Below are 20,639 nucleotides of genomic sequence, written 5' to 3' on the forward strand. Positions count from 1 at the left end.
AAATATACAGTCTGTATAAAAAGATGGATTGTGCCACTAAGAGCAGAGCCTTAATACATCACCAAACCCTACTGTAAGTGCATGTACAGTAGATCTCTCTCACCTAAAATGTATCTTATCTCAAAGCCCAATGGACCACGTCAAAGGAATAAGGCGATTCACATCTATTTAAAGAACTGCAGAGAAGGACAACAGACGACTGGTCTACAAAGTCCAGCCAGGTCTCCCAACACCTCTCTATAAAGGCTGCATACCTCCATATTGGGAAGATACTGCACTGTCTCACCCCTGATTCACCCTTCTTTCCACTCTTCATATCAGCAGTGCTCTGCTATCAGTCGAACACACTGCCCAATGCTGAGGCACTGTGGGGCATTCAGGCGGCTACAGGACTCCGCTCTTCTTCAAGGTACATTTGGCAAATGAAAAGTCACGATGCTACAAGACTTCATCTAAATGTCCAAAGCCCTGGCAATTGGAAAAACACGTATATTTGACTGGAAAGGGTCTTGAAACCAACGCTGGTCTATATTATTCCAATCTGTATGTTTCAGGGTGATGTAACAAAGAGGATGCAGAACACCTTGTGCCTCAAACGAGGACCCCCTACACTTACATCATACAAATGATTACACTTTTATGACTTCAGGGACAAAAGCAAATGTATTATTTAAAAAATGCCATTAATTTAACCACTTTGTTTCCTGTCAACTAAATTCTAGCCCAGGATGGAATTCTAGCCTTGGTTGAACAATTTCTTGGAGGAAACCCAGCATAACACGGATATCTTATGCAATTTCATATTGTGGATTGATCTTGCAAAATGACTCAACGTCTCAATCTGTGTATCATTACTGGGTTCAGAAGCCCATCTGCATCACTGCCTGTATCACCAGACACTCTCACTATGACATGTCCTTATCAGAGTTTAAAGATAACAAGCTGTGAGGGGACGACTTACAACATGATAGCATCTTGCAGTGAGGGTGGAAAAAAGCCATTTGTGGTCTTCCTTTACTGTCGGTGATTAAAATAAACAAACTGATGAAGATAGCAAAAATGCTGCTGGGAGAAGTGCACAAAAGTAGCGCACACTTATAAATCAAATGCGATTGTTATTAATTTAACCTACATATATAATGTTACTTATATATAAATAAAACATTTCAATAAAACAAATAACTTTAAGTGAAGCCTTAGGTCATAAGGTCATACTTAATTTTGATGGTTAACTAAAGTTAGTTATGTTTATCTATTACTACAATACCTCAGTAAAAGTAGACAATATTAAAACTGAGGTGATACAATAATGAAAGAAAACATTCTAGAGCTACTCGGGTATCTGTAGCCAGTGTTAAACTTAATAATGTAACTTAACTTTAATGTGCAGCTAACATCACTTTTTTATACTGAGAGAATAATGTTACACTTTAGAGGACTAGCCCCCGCAACACAAACAAAGTGTGAACAGTTTTCAAATCTGAACTAAACCTTAAACGCTTTAAAACTAAAATATGACACATTGTATCACTGGCGCCCTTCCAAAGAGTTAAGTTAAGTTTAGGTAACTGTTGACACCCCTGGAGCTAAAGTTAGTTAGTTTAGCTTGGCTAGCCAACGCATCCTTTCTAGCTTGACCAAATATTAGCTGTTAATTCATTTAAAATAGTTTGACACATGGCTGACTCACCGTTCGTAGAAACTGGAATTCGTCATCTCCCTCTCCAGTGTCGGCCATTATTAGAAACAAAGTAGCCACATTAGACACACTTGAGGAGCATTGGTGGCACTGAGGACTGGGAGGAACAGACAGAAGGTGTACAGCTGATCATGTGAGGGCGGAGTCAGCTGTTCAAATCCAGGACCCCTCGACTCCATGTTTTGTTTTGTTTTTACAGCTGTTATTTTGGCGGGAGTACTTGGATGAAATACTCAAGTAGTCATTTATTACTTCAAACCTTACCTTAGTCTTCATATAGACAGAGCTCACTTTTTTGTATGTTTCGCTGACCTTCTGTCTGTGAGCTTAACAAGGTGTAAGTGTTCCAACTCTCTCGGTTTTCCACATTATTTGTCCCAAATTACACAGTTCTTACCAGGAATCATCTTAGAAGTTATTAGGAGACAGTTAATCCGTAACATAAAGCATTGCCATGGGCCTGTTCAAATTCTGTCTCTGGGTATTTTCACTTGATTTGACCCCCTGACTTTTCTCTAGCTAGCACACCCCCAGGACACAGCTTCCACAAACTATATCAAAATCGAATGGGCTATGAATGCAATAACATTCACTGATGGCCTCATTATCCCCAGGGGGCCCCTACCCGTTTTGGCATGACCTTTCCTTGATGCACCCTCGCACCAAAATTCCACTTCCATCGAAGATATTGCATGATGTAGTAAGTTGATTGCCCTGAAAGGCAATCCAGACGTCCCATTCTATATTTTTTAGCCCTGAGAGGCAATGCTCTACAAGTAGAAAAGTTCCTACACCAAACAGGAATAAGGAAGGAATAATTGCAGCTTCAGAAGATAGCGTTGCAGATATCACTATTCTTCTACCTTACCAAGTAAAACCACAACCACTACTGCTGTAAATACATCTTTCTCAGCATCAGACATCAGCCTCTCCATCAGTACGGGTGTGACAGCAGGTTCCAGTCTTGTGACTTTTGGCCTTGCGGATTTGGTTTACATGTGGCTTTAAATATGTTCTAATATGGTGACAAATTGTAAAAAAAAAAAAAAAAGGACATGGTACAAGTAATGATGTATTCCATTTAATTGCTTGAATTAATCACAAACTTTATTTTTTTATCAATTTAATTAACCCATCACCCTCAAGTACAACGTTTAACTCACTGAATTCGTTGAAAACAGAGCCAGCAAACGTCTTCCAAGGTGTCAGTACCGCCGGAGTATCTTTATTTTCGGACCAACAATTCAAAGCTTTCACCAAAATTGAGAACATCTCTTGGATCTAGAGATCAGTGGTGAGTAACGTAAGGTTAATTTGTTACAGTGGAAGTACATTTTTCATGTAAAGGGGATTGCAGCAATCTAAACTGAGATTTTAAATGAATGTGCTCCACTGCCTTGGCTTCAGTATGTGTGAAGTGGCCAATGATCCTCTTCACAGAAAGTGTCATCACTCTAATGACTTCCACAGTATTCTAGCACTCTTGCATGACTTACAAACTGCCAATGGATGCGAAAACCATCACACAAAATGTTTGATTTATCATTCTTGTCATTAAGAGCATTACATTTATTATAGCAGAAAGTAATTTGCATAAGGAAATGGTGTTATGCGCATATACATAACTAGCATATTCTGGTTAAATCAATGCCACTACCGTTTATTTAAATACTCTATTTGCATATGATAGTATGGACGATCCAAATACAATTTTTTTTTAAGCCAAAACTTCAAGCAGGACCCGTGGGCTTCATTTTATCTTTACTTCCTTATCTGTGTACTTTATTTTTGGAGTTTGTTTTCTAGTATGTGTAAGCATTAACGCCTGACAAAATGTTTAATCCTAAAACACGATACTCGTGAATACTGCACATTTCATTTTCTGTGTTCTCTGCCTTTAAACCACTGAGCAATTGTAAACATTTACTTTCGCAATCATGTGGTTTCCCACTTATTTCCCTCTGTTGGGTTGGTATATTTATAGACTTTTGGGAACCCATTTCCTACACTGTTTGTTGTTGCATGGCAGTAGGTCTGAAACTGCTCCTTTCTAATTCACTTTAAAAGCATCTCAAAATGCCTTATCAGATGATTGTATTCCCTAAAAGGAGGCACTGCAAGGAAACATGAAAACAATACATGACACTGCTAGAGGACTTTTATGTCTAATTTCTTCAACTGACACTAAAGAAACACCATGATTCTGTTGGCTTATTAGTAAGTATTACTAAGCGTCTATTTTCTTCGAGTACATTTCTCTTCTAGGTTTACCTCCATCACAGAACCTTACTTTCTGCACAAACACCATAACACACAAGACAAAATGTACAGTGCATTATTTCTCTTAATATAATTTAAACATGGCAATTTATATTTGTTTAGGGGGACATGTCTCATTCAAGAGGACCAAGACAAGTGACAATGATCAAAAGGATTTTGATGATGAAAAATCCGGTATGGTCACAAACATTTAACTTAACATATTTGATCCAACTTTTGTATAGATTCCTTAAATCATCAGGGGGGGGTTAGGTACACGGTCAGTAGATGGAGGGTGTTTCTAGTCGGTTAAAGGTCGCTCTCTCCATAGAGTGCAGTGGAGAAGGCAGTGTAGTCCAGTGACCCTGGTGGTGCTCCATGGCCGGAGTAAGGCGGCATTCTCATGACGCAATACTCTGCTTGCTCGGGGGGAAGTTCTCTCCTCAGCTCCTCCACCAGTATGTAGGGCTGTGGAGAGAAAATGCGCTTCAGACATGTTTCAACAAACATTCATGCTCCCCTTTTTTCATTTTGAGCTCATGAACTAAATTGTAAATCATAAAATCAACACGCCATTGCAAATAACGACTGGAAAAGAATAGATTAGTGGTGGCTAAGAATGTATTCCCCTAACACACACACGCACCTTGTCAGTTGCGAGGATCCGGAAGGATGCCACAACCTGCTCGGAGGTGTCTGTGTCACCAGTCTCTCTCGTCATAAAATCAATAAAAGACTGGAAAGAGACGTTTCCAGTACCATTGGGGTCCACCAGGATCATTATACGGGCAAACTCCACCTCCCCCTGAGAAAGGCATGGATGGAGAATGAGCCGAGTATATGCGTAACATACTGATAACAAAGCCCCAACCACATTTGAAACATCATACCAAGTCATAACCCATGGAGATGAGGCAGGCTCTGAAGTCATCAGTCTCCATTGCGCCATTCTTCTTCTACAGTCAGAAGAACATTTTCAGGTTCACAATACAGACAGGAGGAAAGTAGAGTGAGAGGAGATTACAGGGCCAAATGCATCACATACAGAACAACATGCTTTACAATACATCATAAAACATGACGGCAATATTGTAAGACTACATCCTAAAGAACTTTATCCAAATCAACACTCACAGGCGTTTGCACTGTGATAAAATAAATAGTTAGTTTTGTGATAAGACATTAAAGATGCTGAAAATGTTATGATAACTGATGCCTGAGAGCTTAAAAACACAGCAACGAATTGTAATATACACACTACACCTGTGTTGTTGTATACACAGACTCAAGTTTCTTATCTGGGACATCAGCACACAGCAATATTTTGAATTTGTATTTGGCAGGTGTATCATCCATGCTGTTACTCCAGCATGGTGAGGCATAGTCAGTATGTTGAATTCCTACGATACCGATGTAGCTGGAATGAAAGCTACAGGGCAAACTCTAAATACAGGGCTACCACTGCCACCACCCCCTGCTCTGCTTCTGAATCGCTCTGATTGCGTCGGACCAGTCACTGAAATTGCCCCAAAAACAGACTCCAGCGATGTGAAACTGTGAATGAGCTGTACCCTGTCGAAGTGGTTGAAAGAGGATCTGAACTCCTTCATCTGCTGCTGGCTGATGCCTTTGGCGTCCCGGGTCAGGATCTGGGTCTCTATCTCGTTGATGGTTCGGGCGACGGTCGTGAGGAGCAGCTCCCACCCGACGCGAATATGCTGTCAATGTGGTGACAAGAGCAGGCATGTCAACACAGAAGACACACCTTGAGGAGTCTGATGAATATATATATATAAAACTGGATATCTAAATGTACGTTTGTTTTTTAAAAAGGAGACATATTGCTCTTTCAGGTTCATACTTGTATTTTGGGTTTCTACTAGAACATGTTTACATACTTTGATTTGCTCTGATTGGCATGTGAGAAAAACAAACAAAGAAATGACTGCCACTGCCCCGTACCTCCATATTGTAGTTGGTGTGTTTGTTATCGAACACCAGGGACTCTTGGATTAGCTGGTGGTCTCCCTCCAACTTGTCGACGTTGGGCTTGTAAGCAACAATGACGTGCTCACATTGCTTCAGCTGTGTCATCTGGTCCTCCAGGGCGCCACCTATCTCCAGGGAGCAGCGCCCAACTTCCTGTCGGGATAACACACCCAACAAGGTCAACTTCATTTTTGGAGCAATTCGGATGATGCACTGCTCGTCCAAAGATCACATGGTTTGCTCACTAATACAGGAGCAAGTCATTTACATGTGGCTAAGAGTAAATTCTGTCAGGAGCTATATAATTTGATTTAGGAATATTTTATGTGCATTATAATACTTCGCAATATTTAATTATCATCATTATCAAGGCAGCAACCACCATTGTACCTACTGTACAGTTGTTGAGTATAATCATCTTACATTTGATGTATCTTTGATTAGATAAAGATGACTGTTAAATTGCTTATGAAGCCTGTATGTCTAACCTCCATCTTGGCTTGTATCCAGGGTCCAATGAGATTAGCCTGGGCGGCAAACTGCCGTCTCAGCCTTTCATGAGCATGCTGATGTGCCATCTCCTCCTGGAGGGCACTATCCCTCTGAGGAACCAGCTTCTTCACCTAGAAAACACACAGACACGGGTTGAATTGTAAGAAGCTGGATCCCCTTGAAGGAGCCATTTACATTAAACTGAATTATACTAGTATTATGCTTTAGGTTCAATCTGGCTGCCAAGTCCTTCAACTCAGTGATAAAACATTATAGCAGCACTCTGGTTGTCTGTCCATATAAAAGCATTAATTATGAAGGAGGAACGCTATCTGAATAATGACTTTATTCCTCGCTATGAGAGTCGTTAAGCGAGTTCTAAAGCCGTCGCTACCTTTTCCCATTTGTTCAGCAGCTCTTCGGTTGTGAGGGTGCTGTATGGGTTGATAATGCTGGCCTTGATCCCATAGCTCTGCGAAATTTTCAGAACCTCATTGTGAATTCCCAAGATGGCCTGTCTCTCTGCATCCGCCTCGGGAAGAGTAGCTTTGAACTGCTCATGAGCTGCGATTAGACTCTGAAATGGGGTAAAAAAAAAAAAAACAAAGGGAAGTCCTGGAATTTTATTAAAAAGTGATACAATGATGTTCCTTTTTGAGTGTGACAGGTATACCAACATTACACACCCAAACATGAATCATAGGAAAATGATGTGCAGGTTTTTTTTTTTAACATTAGCTATATTATACTGTGAAAGGAAAGCAGAATAGCAGTAAGTGTGTGAGTCTACAGTGCTATTGAAGAGCCTACCTGGACCTCTTCAATAGTATGCACAATGAACATGTCCTGCAGATCCTCCATGGCTCCTTCCATCCAGTTGTTGAAAGGGGCCAACCTCTTGGCAAACTCCAAGAACAACTGATCAATAGTCTCCAGCAGCTTTTCTGTCCGCTGAGAGGATTACAAGATATCACATGTCTGATTTGTATATTTTTACATCATGAAAACCCCAAAATATCCAACCGAGCTCAGCATAATGCTCTGCCCTCAACTAAGGAGGAGTCATAGTCTTCATATCTCACATACAAATCCCCAACAAACATCCCCTCACCTGTTTTAATGACTAATCCAAGGGTGCATAACATTAGTGTGGCCTTGTTAACCTCCAACTCTGGCTCTGTTGTTCCTGACAGAATCCCTCCCCTCAGCAGCCAGCGGATGGCGGGAGGACAGAAAACAGACCTCTGTTCCTGTCATTCAGACTTAATCCTTGGCCCTTTCCCCAGGGCCCTCACGCATTTGCAGGTCTGAAATGGCCCGCATGGATCAGAGGAAGTGGCTAGTGGGCTCTCAGCCAATCGCCTCCTGGACAGGACTCTCGCATCCATTTCTCCTTTATCCCCTCCACCCTCCCACCCTATCTGGGTCAGGGACTTTAGAGGGGATCCAGTTCTCTCTCCTCATCAATCATTTATGTCTTCACTGTTCAGTTGTCTTTGACAGACACCTAAATATGCTTACACTGACATTTTGATTAAGCTGGTTATGTATGCAACTTCATTCTTCATCTGTTGGGGTCCATGTGAAACATTAGCACACTCTTGTGGAGACTTACTAACTTATCCTAAAATACCTAAAGTTTTAAGAACTTAATCTCGAATGAAAAAAGTAACCTGTAGAGCGGATATGAATGCCTTTCAGTCATCGTCCGTCACATTGAGTCATTGATACCTGACTTGAATGCTGCCCTCACCTCCAGAGACTCTCTCCTCTTTTGAGTCAGGGTTCCCAGCTTGTCCCACAAGTCACAGATGCTCTGACAGCGTTGGTTCACAGCAGCCACATCGTGGTAGTCCAGCTCACTGGAAAAACAAAGCACAGAAAACTTGTTTCAGTTGTGAAAAGGGGCTTTACTGCGTTATTGTTCCACAGGCATTTAGCCAACCTTAAAAAAAAAAACTATTTGATAGCTTTTAGAGGATACACAAAGCAAAGTCAGACTGAGCCACCAAAACAAAATAAATAAAAAGTGTAGCTCGGCAAATCGTGTGTAATGTTCTCAGGAGATAAGAACCAGGCAGTATGCAGGTAGTTTGACTCGTATTACCTCGATGTTTGTGTGAGGTACCACAAAAAAACTAAAATTCCCTGACTGAAAGTGTGACAGTTTAAAGTCTGGACCCAGGCAGCACCAGGATTTGTATCCATAGCCACTTACTCGAGACATTTTAATAAACTCCCACCTCAGATTTGAAACAGTTAATCTGAACCACATAGAAAAGAACACAAGGTTATTGAGCATTTTATTCAAAATTCACACAAACAAACTGAGTGAACTGCAGAGAAGACTAGAGTCACTATAGTCACATTCTTCTGATCTGTTTCTAGTTGTTTTAACGACCAACAGTGCTGGTTAAGCTTTGCTATGGTCCTGGGTCTGCTGAGGCCGAGTGGGGTTGTGGGATCTCTCATAATGGGCTTCGTCCAAGTAGTCTCGGCCGTTCTCATGGTCTTCCTGAAAGTGAGTGTACGTGCCAGAAGGAAGCTGACCAGTCAAGAAGAGGTAGTACTGGCTCCATCCAACTGGTGTCAGCGCGAGTGGAACTGGCTGTGTGGGGAACGACGTGGAAGCAGCAGACACCTCAACTCCCTGCGGCGCTGAGGCATAGGGAGGCGGTGGCATGTAACCTTGTTCTTCCGTTTCCCACTCTCCATTTCCATGCTCAAGGTCCGACGTGTACCGACTCAACTCACCAGCCTGGTAGCCAGGATATGGAAGAGGTTGAGGTTGTTGTGGTGGTGGTGCGGGAAAGTTTAGCTCCTCAGTTTCCCCGTCTGTATTGCCGTGCTCCAAGTTTGTTTCATAGTGGTTAAGCTTGCCTGCTTGAAAGAAAGGGGGAGGGCCGATGTAAGGTGCGGGCATAGAGTTTCTGGATGCGGCCGCAGACTCTTCCACAGGATCCCAAACAGGAGGAGCACTCCATGAAGCCTCACTGGACATGTCCGGAGAGAGGCTGGAGCTTGCTGGATAGGCACCAGGACTAGAATACACTACGTCCTCTACAGCAGGGTAACTCAACCTGGAAAACAGTGCAGGAGTAGCTCGGACCTCCATGTTAGACAAACTGCCCTCATAAGGATCATGCTGGCTCCAGTCTAAAAGGGGGGGAAAAAAAGGTAGTGAGCCAAGGTGTGAGAACATTTCAAATCAGAGGTTGTAAGCATCAAAGTACATTTATAGTCACCATGAAATGATTTACCTTTTTTAGCAGGAAAGCAAAGGACATTCCAGCTGCACAGTGCAATGAGGAGCAACTGACTGTAAAAGAAAACAGCAAGGTCAAAAACAACAGTAAAATAAACACACCGTGAATAGAAAATGAAGCAAATGTAGTAATTTAACCGTCACATACCTTGGAAGAACCCAAGTAGCCATTTTGCTTGTGAGCTGAAATTACGTCTTCTGGTCTCAGCATCATATTAAATACAAAACAGGAAGTTCTCTGTGGCCAATCCCAGACTGAGAAGGAAATGATGGACAGGTGTTCCTCATTGAGTGCTGATTGAGAACGTCAGCACGACCGTGAACTACACCCTTCACCCTTCTACTGAGAGAGAGTGACATCTTCTTAACTAAGGAAAAGAGCGTTTAAGTCATATTCATGAAGACTTTTTTTCCCAGAGTGGTTCAAAATCATCTCACATGCAAATCACATTTAAGAGACTGCACTGCCTTTCCCTTTTTTCTTCTTCTTCTGTCTCAAATATGAACAGAAAATAGATGTTTTGGGACCACTGATGGACAGCATTTCTTTGTGAGTACAGTGTTGTGTTGTGCTTATGTTGTTTGTTGCCTTTCATTCAATACTATAACCAGACAGGTGCCCTTGCAGGTCATACAGGGTCTAAAGCCATAAATATTATTTAAGTAATATTCACAAGAAAGAAAAGAAAAGGAAACAAGATGGCATTAGCTGATTTTTCTATTGACTAAATGTCTGCTGTATGGAGTGCATACTTTAGTTCCTGTGCAATGGCGGCAATCTGCTCCACTCTGTCCTGGTGGGCTGCCAAGTCACTCTCAAAGGCCTCGTGTTTTCGAAGCAGTGCTCTGATTTCCGTCAGGGTGGCTGTTTCATAGTCCTTCTGGGAGAGGATCAGTTCTTTACCTGAACATCACACATATGCAAAGGGAGGAAGGGATGAGGTAAGAGAGCAGAACAACAAGATGATTAGTAGGTTAGGTCTAAACACAGGCCTTATTTGGTCATTGCCGATGGAGAGAATGACCTGTTGCTGTCCACTACAGGCTGATTGCGATTGGACAGATTCTAAAACCTTCAGTCAAACCTCATTAGGAACAAGTGTAAATAAACTCCAAGGTTAGTGGAAACACTTGAACAGCAGCCAGAGAAGCAGGACTACAGATTCCAGGGAGCTACTGGAACAAACACACAGACATACTATATGCAGACCTACAGACGTACTGCAGCAGGGAGATGTGGGTCGAAAAGCAAGCATGCAGACAGTTAAAAGTGCCAAAAGTACAACTACAACTGACCGCTGGCCCAGTTCTCATGATTGGTGGCTTTTTGGCGAAACTTTTCCGCCAGGTGGTCGAGCCTCTCCAACCTACGGATCTCTGTAAGGAGCCACTCCTCGAAGCCTTTCTCTGCCTGATCCAGCCCCTGCCATGCACTGGCTATGTCCTGTACACACAATGAAAATCACAGTCTGAACTCACTGCAGATATTGATCGTGAAAAGATAAATATTATTTGAAGCTGCAAACAATTGTATTGGTTCTCTGTCAGAACCTGTAACTTCTTCATCCTGTGTAAGATTTTACTTCGAAAGGACTCGACATAAACAGGGGTGCAAACAATCACAAACACGTCTTGGCTGTTGAATTATAGGAAGTGGAGGAATTTGGAGTTGTCACTTACAGATACCATCTTCCCCTCAGAGGGCATGAAGGCAGGGCGATTGCTGATCCGCAACTTGGTCTGAAGGGTGTTGAAGTTAATTTCCAGCTGGCACTTCTCCTGCACTTTAGGGGGCTTGTGCTGGCGCCTGTAGTCCCTGAAGTCCTCCAGCTTCCGCTGCATTTCCGCCATGGTCTTCTCTGGAGTCCGGTTCTCTAGCCAGGGAGTGGTGCGGCGGATCCACTCCAGCAGCTGGGAACCACACGGACGACATGAGAATAAGTGGAGAGGCGAGTAGAGCTCCATGTTAAGAGAGCAGTGTTTCAGGAAGACTGTGATGAATTATTCATTCTCTTCAGCAGATGGGTCTCCGCTTATCACATCAGTGGGATGCATAACAGTAACTTAAATCTGCACTTTTACTTTGAACTTGATTCACGACTAACTTTAGTGTAATATACTGTATATATCGTTATCCACAAAGTTTCCAAAGTTTCATTTTCTTTTGAAAAAGATTGCATTGCACCATGCGTCATCATCATTCAACATGATTTTCATGAAATTACTCATTTTTTTTACCTCACTGGCCAGTCTCTCGTATTCCTCCATCAGTTTCTCATTCTCCTGGTTTACACCGAGGACCTTACAGATCCTGTTGGCAGCCGTCTCTGCCTGAGAGCACAGCGCACCACAACAATGTAATTACATCGGCAAAGAAACACAGCGGGCCATGCCCCCATTGATCCTTTCCATTTCTCCAACAACATCATCCCCACAATAGATGGTGTTGATCAAAATGACATGTCAGAAACAAAATATATTTGCGATATATTCTTGCACCTGTTCTCAAAATGCATATGGATAGGGTTAGCTAACAAATAGATATTAGTAATGGTATAGGTTAAACCACTGTACCTGCTCAGCTCCAGCAAAAGCATGGTAAAAGCAGGACATATAGGTCATGATAGCTCTTTCATCGGGCTTGGGGGTGTTGATGATATCTATGGCATCGAGACGGAGGAAAAATCAAAGTGGCAGAAGTTTACTTCAAGTGTGATTGTAAGACTGAAACATTGCAAACAAAAAACGGACCTCCAACAAACAAAACACCCTCATACGCATACAGTGAAGTTCATATCGCAAACACATATTTCAAAGAACAGCGTATGAGAAAGGTAACATTGTCAATCAGAAGACTCTACTCCATAAAACATTACCTTCTGCGTCCAGCATTTTGGGAATGTCCAGGTGTTTCTCGGCTATGTCAAAAGCCAGGTTCAGGTTCCCCAGAGGATCATCCTAAATACAGAAACACAATTCCACATCACTGAACAGCGGTACTGGACTTAAAATATCCCCACGCTGACCTCCATGCTATGGTGGACACGTCACCTCCTGTACATGCACAGTGGTTTAACAGCACTCGTTTTAGTTTTCTAGCAGCTGGATGTTTATCAGGAACTAAACGTGTTGATGATTGCAGTTTTGATCAGTCTCACCAAACCAGTCTCAATGGGAAAACGATTTGTTATAATCGTCTCAAAACCGTGTCATGCACATGTTGAACTTTTATTTACAATTATTGATTATTTTTACAATCACGCAGTTGATCTTTTAGTTTGTATCATGTTAAAGTGATGTCTTTGAGATGAGGGAAGATAACAGAGGCAAGCAAAACTTCACATTTATGAATCCAAAATTTACTTCATAATTTACTTGAACGGCTAGACAATAAAAGTACATCAGTTAGTAAATGAATCCACTAACATTTCATCCCTACAATATACATCATATATTTCTTGAAATGTACACACAGGTGACTCTGACAGGAGAAACCAAGTGTTTTAACAGAGTGACAGTGGTGCATTAAGCCAACAGCTGACGGCGAACCCTTCCCTGCTAATGGGGCAGTCAGTGAGAGTGCAATGGGGTAAAGGGATCATGCTATCATGCTGATGCTATTGTCCCTATCTCTGTACCGCTGTTCCATTAAGGTAGGGGGCTGGGGGGCTGGCACACTACATGACAGGGCCAGCTGCTCACAGATCCAGTGCAGGAGACAAAGATGGATGTATAGGGTGGTAAATTGATGGTGGGAAGGATGAATGACGAGAAGGCTACCGCAATGCCTCTGCGCGCGTGTGTGTGTGTGTGCGTGCTCCAAACCAGAGCTGTCTCGGCAGGCTGTAACAATGCGAGCTTAACAAACACGCTCACCTGGAGCCAGACTCAACAGCTGCCTGGCGCACAATGCAACCGTCTCCCGGCAGAACTGAAAGTCGAGGTGTGACCAAGTGTGCGAGTATGTATGTCAAAGAGATTTAAAGAGTGGGGAAAAAGCCGTAGAGAGAAATAGATATGGTAGATTGTTCATGTGCCTCATCGCTCATATTTACCCCGAGTGCCCTTTCCTAACAATGAAAATCGACACCATCCTTACTTGAGATGTGACTGATGAATATCATAATACCGATCTCATAGACATCTTCCTGCCTTTCATGGAGGCCCGGCGAAATATAACTGGGGGACACAACGTGACATCATGGACAATAGCAGAGGTGAAGTTAAGCCCGAGCTCTGCGGGGACTAGGCTCGTGTTTCTGTGACTATTCCGGGTCAACTCCAAGCCAGGCCAGTGAGTTGTGCGCTGAAAAGAGAGCGCTTCTGTTTCCAAAACAAATGAAAATGTCACTCTTCGTAATGGGCCATAGTGTTCCCCTACTATACATATTTACGGTACCGGGCCTCATTTGGCCGAGGTAAAAGTAAATGTTCCTATTTGAGCTCAGCAATCCGATATCATTATTAAAAATCACAATAAAACCATATGGACCAAATCTCTATTGTCATTTTTTCACCCCAACTTGCAGTTTTATACCAAAACAGACTTGGCAGTGGAAGAGAGAAGCCTCAACTCTTCCCACAGACGGCCTTCCTGTCTAAGACAGCTCCTTCTTCCAGTCGGGAAAGGTTGCGTTATTGTTGCTCGACTAACACTGGAGGGCTGTCAGCTGGGCTCGGTAGCTCTGCAAATAAGCAGCACAGCTCACTGAGGCCCTCGCCTGTTTGTACTCAAACACTGACAATCCTGGGCATCCTTTTAACCCACAACATTTAAATGCGGCTGTGGACTTGTTTGACCTGAAAAAGCATTTTAGCTCAAGCAGTACGCACACACACCGGATGAGAAAAGTCAAACTGTGCATTGATTTGACATCATTTGAATGTAGGCATCCCTTGATCTGCATATGAAACGCCATCTCACCATTAAATCCAATGTTATAATGGGCACAGTGCATGCTAATCATGCTAAAGTTGTGAACTGCTTTCGGTAAGAATAATGAAGCATGATGTGGCACTAAATGAATGCACTTAGGATAAAAACATTACGCTGTAAAGAAGAAGCACATAACTTGATTAAAGACGCATTATATCCATTGGCCAAATGACAGACTGTTTATCTACAGCAAACATTACATTACTGCACACAGCTGCTGCCTGTGACAACAGAGTGGACTTCTTATAGACGGCTTACTTCATCCAACTAACTATAACTCCTATGACATGCCACATGTTAGTGTATCCAAAAGTGCCACAAGTCCCGACAAACTACTTTAAACTCAAAACCAAAAAGAAAGCATACACCTCCAGTCCTAGATAAAGACTAGTTTTCCTCAGTGTTTCGCAACATAAGTCAACACGTCATAAAAAGTAGCCCATAAAAAGTGACATAATCCTGAGTCTGTATTTGTTTTAATCAGTTCACACTGTGACAGAGGTGTTGTTAATCGTGTGGGAATCAGTGGTGTTAGTTTTAGGGGCTGAAACACAGCATCCTGGTTACACGTGAAGCCACACGACACCTTGTTGAGCTTAGAGTAGTCGAGGAGGTCGGGTCTGTGTCTATGAATCAGGGCGCAGAAGGCCAGGCCATCCTTCCAGCTTCACACGCCAAAGAGCAGAGAGAACCAACATGTCAGTTCAAACGGTAAACGGACTGGACCCAAAGCGCTTCACACAAACATGTCAACATTCAGCCCGCTCACACTCACACACACACACACACACACACACACACACACACACACACACACACACACACACACACACACACACACACACACACACAGATGCATGCAAGGTGCCACCTGTCCATCAGGATCTAAACTGATGGGCACATTCGAGCACACTCACACACTGGTGGCACAGCCTTTGGGAGCAATTTGGGGTTCAGTATCTTGCTAAATGGACACCTCGACTGGAGGAGCCGGGGATCGAACCCCCGATTTTTACAGAGGACGACCCGCTCCGCTCAGAGATAATGGAGTCCAGTGCTAGCGTGGACTATTAAAGGTGCAACAGCACTTGGTGGCAGCGTTTTTGCTGATGCCATTCTCAAGTCTAGCTATGTTTTACTTTTTAAAGTCAGCCTAAGGAAGAACTGACTACTGACATTAAGATACATGTATTCACTTTACAAACTCCACATTACTGTTATAGCTACTGCTGTAATAATTTTCTCAGTATGTCCAATTGAAATGAAAAAAGTATTTGGAATACGTATTGGCATTTAAGATATGACATGACCGTATAGAATGAGAGGACAACCTAGATTAGCTATCAATCACATAAACTATCACAGTATTGATTGTATTATAACAGTGTTTGATGTGTTGAACACTCACCTGACATGGAAGTTTTGGACATTGACGTTCCTGTAGGGAGCAGTCTTTCTCTGACACCACAGAAGAAGACCTTCCTTGGCAGATGTTTCTGAGGAGGAAATCAATTCACAGGAGCTGGTTACATATTAGTGAGAACATAGTAAGAGTTGTTCAATGTTTAGACATTAGACACACAATGTCTACAGAGAATTTAATTTGGATAATTTGGAGTTTGTTATCTCACCCTCCACAGAAATGTCCTGGATGGCGAAGCGGAGGATGATGGTCCAGATCATCCCAAGAGTCATCTTCACATTACCGTCCACAATCTCTGAAAGGCGAACAACCTGTTGCAATCAGTTTGCACTACAGTGATTATTAACAGTATTATTCTGTTTGTGAGTTCCTATTGGACACCGGATTCCCTGTAGTATGTTTCATACATACAGGAAGGTGTTGGGATACCTTCAGCTCCAATGGAGACCAGTTTCACTCCTTTGCTCGTGATGTATTCCAACGCCTTGTTGACATTAGCGATCTTGTGAAATCGCATCTTGCCTCTGTCTGGCTTAGGTAACCTCTCTCCTGCAAAACAGAACATCATGTGACAGAGTCAGACATGTTAGACGCCTTATGTGCTCAAACTGAAACAATTGTATCCCATCATGAGCAAAATAGACACCAAATCGAATATTACATTGATGAAAATTCAGCTCACGGCGAATCAAATGTGCACTACTGGTGCGGTATCAGAAAGAATAAATCCTGAACACATAAAGTTATAAATGAAAGATAATCCTTCGTGATCTAACCTGAGATGACTTCCAGAAGCAGCATGAGTTTGAGTCCATTTCTGAGGTCCTCTTCGATATTTTCAATTTGAGTGCCGGCTTTCCTCAGGTGGGAGTTACACCAGGCTGTGAATGTCTAACAGGAAAGGGACACCCAGGTCAATTAAAAGGGGATTTGATCAAATATCACCATACAGATGAACAGCACTCTGCACATGACAATTTCTAAAGCTTTGCTGATTGCACCACAGATGATTAAAAAAAAAAAAAGAATACCACATAAGAATGATTTAACCCCATTATATATGGATTACACTACAAGCTTGGTATTCCTCTCTGTAGACCTGAACAAACTGAGGCAGCTAACAGCTTAACAAGTCTTCACAACAAGACTATGAGCCAAATCGACGTTAACCTGTTTGACCACTGCTACATTTTCAGATTAACCTTCGATGACCCATTCGTGTCCAATTTCAACTTTTTCTTTGCTGTGTTTCCACAGCTAACAAGCATCAGAACTAACGCGCTCCATGTGGAGGGGGGATACTGAAATACTGTAAATCAAGTTAAGACAGGCTCATTGTCTTTCTCCCCCTATTTTTATAAAGTCTGTCAATAGCGAGCCACAGAGTTCAGGGGCGCTCAGCGATGGATGAAAGCTGGGAGCCGACCGCAGAGCACATTCCAAACCGATATAAGGTGTTAAATTTAGACCGCTCTGCTGTGGCTCATGATAAGAGACGGAGGAGGAAAAAAAAAATAAAAAATGTCAAAACGTCTCGGCGTGTCAACATGAGTGAAAATGTCACGTGGATGCGGAGAGAGTTTTCGCCTCACGTCACTTTCTGTCACTATTTTGCCACTTTGGATGTGATTGGTTACAGCTGCAGGGAGATAGCTTTATCACAGCACACGTGTGCTGTTCTTCCAGCTCATTACTATGCTGAGGGCCAATGAATGGGTCTGTCAAAGGTGTCACACACGTTAACTCCTGTCACAATGACAAAAACATTTAAATACCCTCATCGGCTAGAAATCACATTTTTATTTTCATAGATATTTAAATGGTCTATAATGGAAGCGAAGTGGATGCTAGACTTGACATTTTTTCTCTTTTACTTTCCTACCTAACAAATAGGTCTGAATGAGTACTTTTACTATTTTGAAGTACTTCTTGAAGTACTTTTAACGTCCGTGGTTGAAGTATGATGCTTGCGGGAGATTTTATAACATGTATTAGCAGTTGATAGTCATTCAGGAAAGAGTGGGAGCAAATTTAGCTGGTTTCACTTTTGCCTTTTTCACATTTGGCTTCACTTCATTTTGAATATTTTGGCAGTTTATTTGCATTTTTGATAAAATGGTGGATTGCATTTGTATTCTCATCCTGTTGGATTAGAAAGAAAAATATAATATGTGGCAAATGTTGTATTTTCTAACGAGTAGCTCAGTCATTTTATATGAGCTACTTTTACATTTACATGAGTATGTTTTAACACCTGTAGACCTATTGGCTAATGTATAAATTCAACAAAAGCACATCGCTTGAGGAAGATGTTTTAGCACTTCAGTGCGGGTGTATGTAGGCACCCATGCAGCCAGCCACTAAGGCTTTCCCCTCTGGGTGCCGTGCGAGAACAGAATATTGCAGGCTTTACAGTAAAGGCCATCACACTCCACGCTGAGTGAGTCCCCAGGGTGTATGTGACATTGAACTGCTGCCCTCCCTTGTTAGAAAAAAAAACGTGGCCTGCAAATGTTACCCCTGTCCACAGTCGCCGACCCCTGCTGCTGCCCACTTTCCAAGCCTCCCTCTGCAGCACTACCGACCAGTGACGGTTAGAGCTAAAAATAATTATGAATCTCATCCAGAAAGGACCACTCCTGTCACTGAACTGACTGATGCCTTTGGGGGCCTCGCTAGGTCAGAGGCTGGCAGGCTGGTGTCCGGGTGGATGGAAAATACATGAGAACTGAATGTTTAACATATTGAAAAGAACAGAGGCTTTGTAACATGAATGGGCACTCAAGGAGTAGCCGTCTGAGTCGGCTAATAGATTCACGAAGCTCACATTAATATTGAAGGAAAGCTGCTAGTAGGATTTGAATGAAGGCTGCTGCCCCGGGGCTTGAGCTAGATTATAGATTTAAAGCTACTGGAGAGACATTATTTGAAAAAAAAAAAAATAATAATAATTAACAAAAGCAAACAAAGGTATTTTTGGCAAAAGAGCGACGTCATCGCATCCCACCTTGCAAAAAAAAAGAAAGACAATACCAGTGTTGCTGGTGCTTTATCTATTCTGATCATTTTAAACAGCTGCTCCGAGAACCAGACCAACATGTCAACTTCAAATTACAATCAGTAAGAAGATAAACAGTGTGAAAATAGCTGTGGATATAGACCAGGGACCTATTGCTGCCTTGTGTTTCCACAAATACACAGTTTTGTCATCCTCGTGGGGGCCAAAGAAGGTTATGTGCACCAGAGCTGGCGGCCTCCAGTTGTGCAAAGAGCTGCAGTTTAAGGCCCAGGCCAACTTTTAAAGCCCTAAAACCAATTGACAATGTGGGAGGCTGAGGCTATATTGAGTTGAGCCGGTGCTGCTGGTACAATATTTCTCCCTGGTTTCTATAAACAAAAGAATTCCAAACCAAGGACACTGGATTAACCCTACTGTAATGCCTTTAGGTCCCGAGGTTTAAAATTAGATGCAGCGTCCATTCTAATCCCGAGAGCGTCATCATGTGTTAGGAGCATCTGTTGACAGCTCGCATTCCGCGCGTATCAGTGGAGAGGCAGCAGTCTGGAGAGCCGCTGGAAGGCAGCGCTATTGTTAGCCGCCCGGTACCCACGACCCACCGCATCCGTCCGTCAAAGGACGCCCTCCATGGACGCGCCCGGCATGCGATGCGTCAAGTCAGCAGCACGTAATTAGAACCACACCGGAAGTTAAGTGATGTTGTCCTGCAAAATAAAACTGTACGTTCATTTCACTTCTTTGATCGTTTATGTGAATTGGTGCCAGGGAGTGGGCTACCTCGCAAGTCACGTTAGCACTATTAACGTTACCCAAGGTGTTGTCTTCTAGCGCCTTTCCCCACATCAGGTTACATTTCCTGTAACGTTACACACATAAATCGGCAAGTATTGAAGACAAATGCCTCATTATATTGGCGTGTATGAGAAAGTAATAACAATGTAGTTTTATTTGCCACGTTGAATACACTTCACGCTCATGAAAACGTTATGTTCACCGTCATCTTATTTTGAAAGTGTTAACCGGAAGTTAAGCTCTTTATTGTGGGAAGCTTGATGTCGGACCAAACAGCTGCTAGAAACTTGTTCGATACTGTAAAAAAAACAGTTTACTAGCAGAGTATTAGCGTTAAATGGAAATGTCAAATAGAGTTTTAACTTTAAAAACTAGCTTCTAATGTTCCCATCACACATCCTAGATATATTAATTGTATTATTTAGAAATAGGTGTTTTTGACTTACCTTCCTCTGCTGTTGTTCCCAGGCAGGGTCGAGTAGCATGTCCCTGTCCCACTCATCCTCCTGGTTCATGTACTCATACTCGTAGCCGTTATCATAGTGCACCGTGGTCTCAACCTGGGTCATCATCATCACTGAGCCGGTTTACTTTCTGTTCCCCTGAAACTCAACTGTTTGATCAAATGTAACGCTGACGACGGGAGAGTAGCCTGACTATCTTCTCTGTGAGCTGCTTCTTCTTCTTCTCTCTTTCTCTCTCTCTCACGCTTGCCCTTGTCCTCCCGACCCGACAGTCGTCTGGCCCTGGTTGCCACAGATGAAC

The 20,639-nt window shown here is 42.6% G+C and overlaps 3 protein-coding genes across 4 annotated transcripts in view; all 3 read right to left on the bottom strand.

Moving 5' to 3' along the window:
* The window catches only part of LOC142931667 (ryanodine receptor 2-like), a 54,325-nt gene extending 52,587 nt beyond the window's left edge, over nt 1-1,738 (bottom strand). Inside the window, 1 exon segment of the mRNA XM_076075693.1 lies at nt 1,691-1,738. Within this exon segment, the coding sequence (XP_075931808.1) occupies nt 1,691-1,738 (48 nt within the window).
* A 1,043-nt stretch (nt 1,739-2,781) lies between these two features.
* actn2b (actinin, alpha 2b) lies at nt 2,782-20,478 on the bottom strand. 2 transcript variants are annotated; one of them, XM_076075890.1, is made up of 21 exons: nt 20,321-20,478; nt 16,840-16,954; nt 16,493-16,612; nt 16,272-16,358; nt 16,049-16,136; nt 15,227-15,305; nt 12,581-12,662; nt 12,279-12,364; nt 11,943-12,035; nt 11,385-11,615; nt 11,001-11,148; nt 10,458-10,608; nt 8,193-8,301; nt 7,250-7,390; nt 6,834-7,016; nt 6,436-6,570; nt 5,921-6,100; nt 5,530-5,676; nt 4,849-4,914; nt 4,605-4,763; nt 2,782-4,426 (listed from the first exon to the last, which is right to left on the bottom strand). In XM_076075890.1, the coding sequence occupies exons 1-21, from the start codon at nt 20,447-20,449 to the stop codon at nt 4,268-4,270; spliced, it is 2,688 nt and encodes an 895-aa protein (XP_075932005.1). In that variant the 5' UTR covers nt 20,450-20,478; the 3' UTR covers nt 2,782-4,267. The 2 variants fall into 2 exon arrangements, with proteins under 2 accessions (XP_075932005.1, XP_075932006.1); XM_076075891.1 differs by lacking the exons at nt 15,227-15,305; nt 16,272-16,358; nt 16,493-16,612; nt 16,840-16,954; nt 20,321-20,478 and having other exon boundaries at nt 16,049-16,130.
* On the bottom strand, nt 8,310-10,417 carry LOC142931793 (uncharacterized). Its single transcript, XM_076075892.1, has 3 exons — nt 9,853-10,417; nt 9,700-9,758; nt 8,310-9,595 (listed from the first exon to the last, which is right to left on the bottom strand). Exons 1-3 carry the CDS (start codon nt 9,873-9,875, stop codon nt 8,853-8,855), a joined length of 825 nt encoding a protein of 274 aa, XP_075932007.1. The 5' UTR covers nt 9,876-10,417; the 3' UTR covers nt 8,310-8,852.
* Nucleotides 20,479-20,639: the final 161 nt, after the last annotated feature.

Source organism: Anarhichas minor, unplaced genomic scaffold (genome assembly GCF_050575085.1).
Source record: "Anarhichas minor isolate MPS153535 unplaced genomic scaffold, ASM5057508v1 ptg000054l, whole genome shotgun sequence".
NCBI classification, from domain to species: domain Eukaryota; kingdom Metazoa; phylum Chordata; class Actinopteri; order Perciformes; family Anarhichadidae; genus Anarhichas; species Anarhichas minor.